The following is an 8,306-nucleotide window of genomic DNA, read 5'->3' on the forward strand; positions in this document are numbered from 1 at the left end:
AAACATTTTACCCGATGCCTATCATTTGTATTAATGAAAGCTGAAATAGATGGGGCATCACTACCATTTTTGTTTATTCATTAGTACAATTAGACAAGAAGTGGGGGATATAAAGTACAAATGGCTTGTCCGCCCATATTATTATTCTGTTTCACAGATATATTTCATATGAATGCACCATTCAAATATTTATACCAATAATTTTATTATATTTCCTTCAATTCTGTAAAGGTTTACATCCACATTTAAAATGATTTTAGATGTACTAATAAATGTTAATGCCCACATAGAAGTTAAGAAAGATATCTATATAAGGAGTCCAACATCTCCCTTTCCCAGCTCCAAATCCCAGCCAATGAGGTTGGCTTGACTTTTATTGTACCTGTTAATTGTTTATTGGCAATTAAAATATTATAATCATTATAAGATGTTTCCATGGCTTTAATTGCTTACTATAAGGACATTCCTTTTGTCAGCTTAAATTTACTCCATTTTTGTCTCAACTAGCTTCTTCTAATGATAATAGGCTGTCCTATTTGTTTTGATGACTCCCAAGGAACTAATGACTAACATTCAAAGGGCTGAAAGAATTTGCAACACACAATCTTTTTGGCCTATAAAGAAATCAATTCATTCCTTCATATATATAGCTTTAATTCAGTTATGCTGCATCACTGCAGCACAATACTCTTGTTTGATACGTCCTCCCAGAACAAAAAGAACCTTAATGTTGTCATATTACCACATAGTAGATAAATAATGAAAAGAGAATCCATAAGTGCTCCTACTAAGATCTTTAACTTCTTTTCCTGAAAACACCTCTGCTAAATGCCTTGATTAAAGTTTAGGATCATGTACATTCCAACAATTCTCAATGGACATTATTCAGTTAAATGAGCGTTTTCTATTTCTTGCTTCCATTCTGGGTCTTAATATACAACAACTTATGATAAAATCTAAATTGTAAGCTACTTATTATATTCATCAACTTTTAATCTGCTTTTCTTTTACATATTTTTAGTACTGAATAGTTTTCTTAATCTACAGCCATACTAGTATGCCACAGTAAACAAAAAATAAGAGAAAAAAAAGGTAGATTACTGCCTATAAACAGAGCCCACAAACAATATTTTTAAGTACTGGACTCGTCCCCATATTTTACTATGCTGAATGTCTGAAAGAGTTTGCCGAGGTTTACTTCAGAATAGCTACTCATAGACAACCATTTGTCAACTGTGTTCTTCAGGTTTTTGTATCCTTCCTTGTAAGCTTCCAGAATCTTCTTCAATTCATCTATAGGGACAGAGAAAATTAAAAGATTAGGGGGGGGGGATGAATGAATTATATTTAGCCAATGCTTTGCAGAACTTTTATCTCTTTAAAACATGATAACTCTCAAAACCCAGAATTCTCTGCAAGATGCCTGCTGCTGAGCTTGCTATTCCCCTGCTTACATTTTTTAAAAGTAGTTTGGTGGGCATGTTTATGTAAGTGTCATACTTGTTATTTACAAACAGATCAAGTGCATCAAGAATTAGTCAACCCACTTGTCATGCCCATCTTTATTGGCACACCAGCTTCTGTCAATAAATGTTAGGAAGCATAGTTTGTCCATTAATGCTGAATTAATTGGGGTAGAGAGGGTAGAGAAGAACAGGAATGAGGGAACAGAATCAGCTATATCACAGAACCAACTGATAGTGAAGAGGTTTAATGAAGAAAACAAAATCAAGTTTAGTGCCACAATTGTCTGGCCATCTGCTTTCAATTTTGTGAACCTTGTCTCCTGACTAAAGTACTGAAGAGCTTTATAATGAGGATATTGGGAACTTTCTTTAATTGTTTATTATAAGGCATACAGAAGTCCCTACAGCAATGCTCTGAAGGCTATTAAAAAGAAATGAACATTCTGCTCCACACTTACATGTTTCCCTCAAATTTCTAGAAAAGCCATTTATGAGGGCTGCAATCAGAAAATCAGAAATTCTCTTTATGAATTCATTTATGCACTTTTAAAGTGCTCAAGGAAATACTTGCAGGCACCCTTCCCTCTTTGCTATATGCATTAACACATTCAGTGGGAATAGCAAGCAAGTTGCATATTTTATTGAGCTACCTTTTGGGGAGCATATAGACAAATAGATAGATAGCTAGATAGCCTATAGCTAACTTGAGAAACAAAATCTGAAACTATATGTCACTGGAAGAACAAAAATGATCACAAGAGCTTGTCATATCAGATCAAGCTACTCCCAACAAGATCACATGGTTAACTGGCAGTGGTTCTTCTCAGTCTCAGATGCCTATCAAATTGTTTGCTACCAGAAATTACCATCCTCTCTGAAAATTGTAGTGCTGAAAACTGGGCAATTTATTAATGTTATCATATAGATAGATAGACTGACCAACTGACCAACAGATACAGTGGGACAAAAAAGTATTTAGTCAGCCACCAATTGTGCAAGTTCTCCCACTTAAAAAGATGAGAGAGGCCTGTAATTTTCATCATAGGTATACCTCAACTATGAGAGACAAAATGGGGGGAAAGAATCCAGGAAATCACATTGTAGGATTTCTAATGAATTAATTCGTACATTCCTCGGTAAGATAAGTATTTGGTCACCTACAAACAAGCAAGATTTCTGGCTCTCACAGACCTGTAACTTCTTCTTTAAGAGGCTCCTCTGTCCTCTACTCGTTATCTGTATGAATGGCACCTGGTTGAACTTGTTATCAGTATAAAAGACACCAGTCCACAACCTCAAACAGTCACACTCCAAACTCCACTATGGCCAAGACCAAAGAGCTGTCGAAGGACACCAGAAACAAAATTGTAGACCTGCACCATGCTGGGAAGACTGAATTTGCAATAGGCAAGCAGCTTGGTGTGAAGAAATCAACTGTGGGAGCAATTATTAGAAAATGGAAGACATACAAGACCACTGATAATCTCCCTCGTTCGGGGGCTCCACGCAAGATCTCACCCCGTGGGGTCAAAATGATCACAAGAACGGTGAGCAAAAATCCCAGAACCACACGGGGGGACCTAGTGAATGACCTGCAGAGAGCTGGGACCAAAGTAACAAAGGCTACCATCAGTAACAAACTACGCCGCCAGGGACTCAAATCCTGCAGTGCCAGATGTGTCCCCCTGCTTAAGCCAGTACATGTCCGGACCCGTGTGAAGTTTGCTAGAGAGCATTTGGATGATCCAGAACAGGATTGGGAGAATGTTATATGGTCAGATGAAACCAAAGTAGAACTTTTTGGTAAAAACTCAACTCGTCGTGTTTGGAGGAGAAAGAATGCTGAGTTGCATCCAAAGAACACCATACCTACTGTGAAGCATGGGGGTGGAAACATCATGCTTTGGGGCTGTTTTTCTGCAAAGGGACCAGGATGACTGATCCGTGTAAAGGAAAGAATGAATGGGGCCATGTATCGTGAGATTTTGAGTGAAAACCTCCTTCCATCAGCAACGGCATTGAAGATGAAACGTGGCTGGGTCTTTCAGCATAACAATGATCCCAAACACACCACCCGGGCAACGAAGGAGTGGCTTCGTAAGAAGCATTTCAAGGTCCTGGAGTGGCCTAGCCAGTCTCCAGATCTCAACCCCATAGAAAACCTTTGGAGGGAGTTGAAAGTCCGTGTTGCCCAGCGACAGCCCCAAAACATCACTGCTCTAGAGGAGATCTGCATGGAGGAATGGGCCAAAATACCAGCAACAGTGTGTGCAAACCTTGTGAAGACTTACAGAAAACGTTTGACCTCTGTCATTGCCAACAAAGGGTATATAACAAAGTATTGAGATGAACTTTTGTTATTGACCAAATATTTATTTTCCACCATAATTTGCAAATAAATTCGTTAGAAATCCTGCAATGTGATTTCCTGGATTCTTTCCCCCCATTTTGTCTCTCATAGTTGAGGTATACCTATGATGAAAATTACAGGCCTCTCTCATCTTTTTAAGTGGGAGAACTTGCACAATTGGTGGCTGACTAAATACTTTTTTGTCCCACTGTAGTTATACAGTAAAATGATTTTACAGGAATTTACAAGAACCCTTTAGTACTCTCTGAGCTTGATTATTTTTTGCGGATATTTCATTAAACAACTAGGTAACATCTTCAGTGCTGTAGTACCACTGTATCAGAGCATTTCAAAACACTGGAGTTTTAAGATACGAAAGTCTAACATAACAATTCTTCTAGTAAATGTCCACTGCAACTCGCCTGTGAATTAGACTGGATTGAGAGACTGGCTCAAAGTCACCTAGTGAAATTCTGTGACTCAGGATGGGCATAGAACTTTAGAACTCTTAACCTAAAATATTTACCACTACATTACACTGGCAACCTTTGTGAATTTGGAAGAAATAATAAATATTTATACAAACTGTGTTTTTTTCTATTTCATAAGAAGTGAATTATTCTAAGGTTCTGAAAATCTTTTAAAATAAGCATTTTGGAATGTGCAGGTGTATGTATGAAACATGTTTTGAAATCACTGAAATATCTAAAACTTTTTCCAAGTTCACAACTGTTTTAAGAAGATGTTTCTGGCTCTTGGAAACATTTTGACAACATTCTGGCTGTCTTCTTTTTGCATTTTTTACGGAAAAGCAATGTTCTTCTGTATCCATTTGCTAGAAAAAATGCAGCTGCTTTACTTTGTATGCTTTCCTACAGCTTTTAAAGCAGGGATCTTCAAACCTGGCCCTTTTATGATTGTGTACTTCAACTCCCAGAATTCCTCAGCCAGCGTACCTGAGTGAGGATTTCTGGGCGTTGAAGTCTACAAGTCATAAAAGGGCCAAGTTTGAAGACCCTTGTTTTAAAGCATATCATGCACAGGCTTTGCAGAATTCTGGATTATATTATTGATCTTTTTGTTTTTACTCATTCTCATTTTATGAAAGTTAGAGAAGTCCCAATAAATTCAGTAGATGTTAGTAGCACAAAATAGCAACAGTCTTTCAGTTTGCAAATCTCCTCATTTTCCATCATTAGTCATATGGTGAGGCATAATGGACATTTGGGAGGATCATACTTTCACATTAAGAAAATAAATAAGTAAGTAAATTTCATTACGATTTACTATTACATGTGATTCTTAGTTAACTCATTCATTGACTACTTGAACTCATAATGGTGCTGGATGAGTGGCAATTATGACTGGTCTTCATAGTTATATTGGTTGCAATGTCACCATGGTCATGTGATTGCGATCCAGGTCCCTGGCTCTCAGTTGTGATATTGCAGCATTTTGTGGTCATGTGATAGTCATTTGTAACCTTCTTTGCTGCCATCCTACAAGTCAATGGAGAAGCCAGTTGGAGGTTGTAAATTGTGACAATATGACATCCTTACTTAATAATCCATGGTGATTTGCTTAACAATGGCAACCAGAAAATGCTGGAATTTCTGTCCTATGTGACACTGCAATTTATAACCACATTCGTTAGCAATGGAAATTCTGGTCACAGTTACCATCATAAAGTAAGGGCAACCCATATTCACTTTTTTTCACTGTAATGGTTTTACTGCCAATTTTTTTCATTTGTCTGGTCACATCCATCTTTTTATCTTATAGAATAATAACTTTATCGTCACTTTGAATGTACACTAATCGGCATACATTAAAATGAAATTTCATTGCATACAGCTCTCAAAGGGTCACTACCTCAAATATAGACTACATAAATATGACAAAAATAAATACAGAATTATTCATATACCCACATATATTATATGACACAGAGAAACAACGCAGTCTAGTTTGAATTATGTATACATGTGCATGGAGAGAAAAAAGAATCTTGCGAGTTTACCAGACAGATGGCATTATATGGCGCTCACACAGAGAGGGCCTCCTCAGGGTGCCGTTGGCCAGACAATGTCGGCTGGTGACCCCCAGGGGGAGGGCCTTCTCTGTGGGAGCACCAGCCCTTTGGAACCAACTCCCCCTTGAGCTTCGGATGGCCCCGGACCTACGGTCCTTTCGCCACGACCTCAAAACTTTTTTCTTCCATCAGGCTGACCTGGATTGATGATGGGTTTTTAAATATGTTTTAATTTTTAATTTTTAACTGTGTAATTAATTTATTTTGGGGCTGTTATTTAATTCTTTTTTAATTTTTGTATTGTTTTTTATTGTTGTTAGCCGCCCTGAGTCCTTTGGGAGATAGGGTGGCATATAAGTCCCATAAATAAATAAATAAATACATAAATATAATTTATACTTTTATACATTGTATGATTTATATATTTTCTTGCTTGGGGTTAGTTTTTTAATAATAACATTATTAATCATTACATTTAAAAAGTTAAAAGCTAATACAAATAAAAAAAAATTAAAAGTAGAAAGCTCAGAAAAGAAAAAAATAGAAAACAATAAATAAGAATATAATAAAGAAAAAAACATATAAAGAAATGACTTCTCTCAGTACCTCAGTTCCAGAATTCATGGCCAACTAAGACCTAGTTTACAATGTCTTCCTCACTTTTTAAAATACACAACTCAAGTAACTTATATTATCATTTATTTAACAAATTGATTGAATGAATTTTGTCAATTAGCACTTCTTTACGTTTTTCACCCCATTCTTGTTTTATTAAACCATGAATCAATGAAAACTGCCATTTTATTTTTAATCTCATACAGTGCCTGCCTTTCTCGACATTTCATTATTATGATACATATATTAATACATATGATAAAAAAGGGCTAGTTATGCTAAAAGTTAGACACTCATGAAATAGTTCAAATAAAAAGAAAACAAAAGTAACCATGAGACAAATTTGATCAAGTTTAGTTTGTGTTCCCCAACATGGCTATTGTTAAGAATACAGGAAATTGAATTTTATGCACCTAGAACGTACTGAAGTTGGGGATGGTTTTTAAACAGTCATGTTTTTGTGCTTTTTTTTACAGAAATATGTCATTTTTCTCATCCAACTAAAAATATTGAACTTGATGGAGTAACTTAGTAAGCAGAGTCAGCCCAAGATTTTTTTACTGTCTATAGCAAAGGATGGGATATCATCTTGTCATATGCAGAAGATGGACAATTAAATCTTACTTTGGTAATATTACTCTGGTAATATTACCAGGAAATCTGGCAATAGAATGGTGTCCTTCAGAAAATTTGGGAGCAGCAAATTAGAGATCTCATAACAGGCTGTTCGCCATTAAGACTCTAGTCATTCCACTGCTTGCTGCTGCTTCCTATATGCTGTAATTGCTATTTCAAGTAGCCATCTCACTAGATCTAACAGTAGGACCAGTCCTGCTCACCAGTCTCTGACTTCTGAAAGACTGTTTTGAGAAATTCCTGCTCAAAGCAAGAAAAGAGTAGCATATATACTATATACACACACACACACACACACACACAAATAAAAATATATATTTTATACTTTTATACTATATAGTTATATAAATTATACGTACACAAACATATATTTAAAAAGAGCTTTCTAAAAAAGTTGCTAATATAGAAAAGTGCTTTGCAAAATTAATGACAAATATTTTATTTAAAAATATAAAAATAATAAAGAGAATGCACACCAATAAATTTAGACTCCAGCCTTATTTGTACTGCAGCAGTATATGCATTTGAATGACAGAAGTGCATTTGATGACTGGGGAGAATAGATTTAAAGAACTGTAGTAATATAGAGCAGGGAAGATGAGAGAGGACACAGCTCCTGATGTGTTTACCTCCTCTGCTGATGGGATATTGACTTTTCCCACCAGGTTGGTTAGAAAGGGGACTATTTGCGCTGCCACACAGCAGAGTAAGAATGGCAACCAGCATCGTTCTATGCTCTCCTTAGTAAAAGACAATTGTGACCATTGTATAGCACACAGTCAGTCAATACTTTCAACCTACCATACCATCCAACTTGAAGATGCATATAAGCTCCCTTTTTTCTAAATAATTTTTTAATCAATAAAATAGTTCATCTTTTTTTGAGAACAGTGTTGTTATATGATGGAAATTGCTTGTGGAACATTCAGATATATGGATAGAACACAATTTTATACAAACTGCTACCATACCCTTTACATTTGTGTCAGAAAAAATCCAAATAGTCTTTTACTATATATACTATGCAATGTTTTCACACAAAGAGCTTTCTAAAGGTTTCCTAACTTTTAAACACAAAATACATACACAGCAATTAAGTTTGAAACTGAATGATGTCAACTATAAAAGAAAAATAATTTAAATTAAAACATTTATCGATTGCTATTTAAATAATTGAAGCTAATAAGGAATATATAACATTTATTAG

The 8,306-nt window shown here is 35.7% G+C and overlaps 1 protein-coding gene across 1 annotated transcript in view; it reads right to left on the minus strand.

The window, feature by feature from the left end:
• Positions 1-342: 342 nt before the first annotated feature.
• POLA1 (DNA polymerase alpha 1, catalytic subunit) overlaps positions 343-8,306 on the minus strand; it is a 267,117-nt gene continuing 259,153 nt past the window's right edge. Inside the window, exon 37 of the mRNA XM_083361916.1 lies at positions 343-1,293. Within this exon, the coding sequence (XP_083218042.1) occupies positions 1,133-1,293 (161 nt within the window). The 3' untranslated portion in view covers positions 343-1,132. The remainder of the gene's footprint in view (positions 1,294-8,306) is intronic.

Source organism: Vipera ursinii (assembly GCF_947247035.1).
Source record: "Vipera ursinii genome assembly, chromosome: 4".
Taxonomy (NCBI): Eukaryota; Metazoa; Chordata; class Lepidosauria; order Squamata; family Viperidae; genus Vipera; species Vipera ursinii.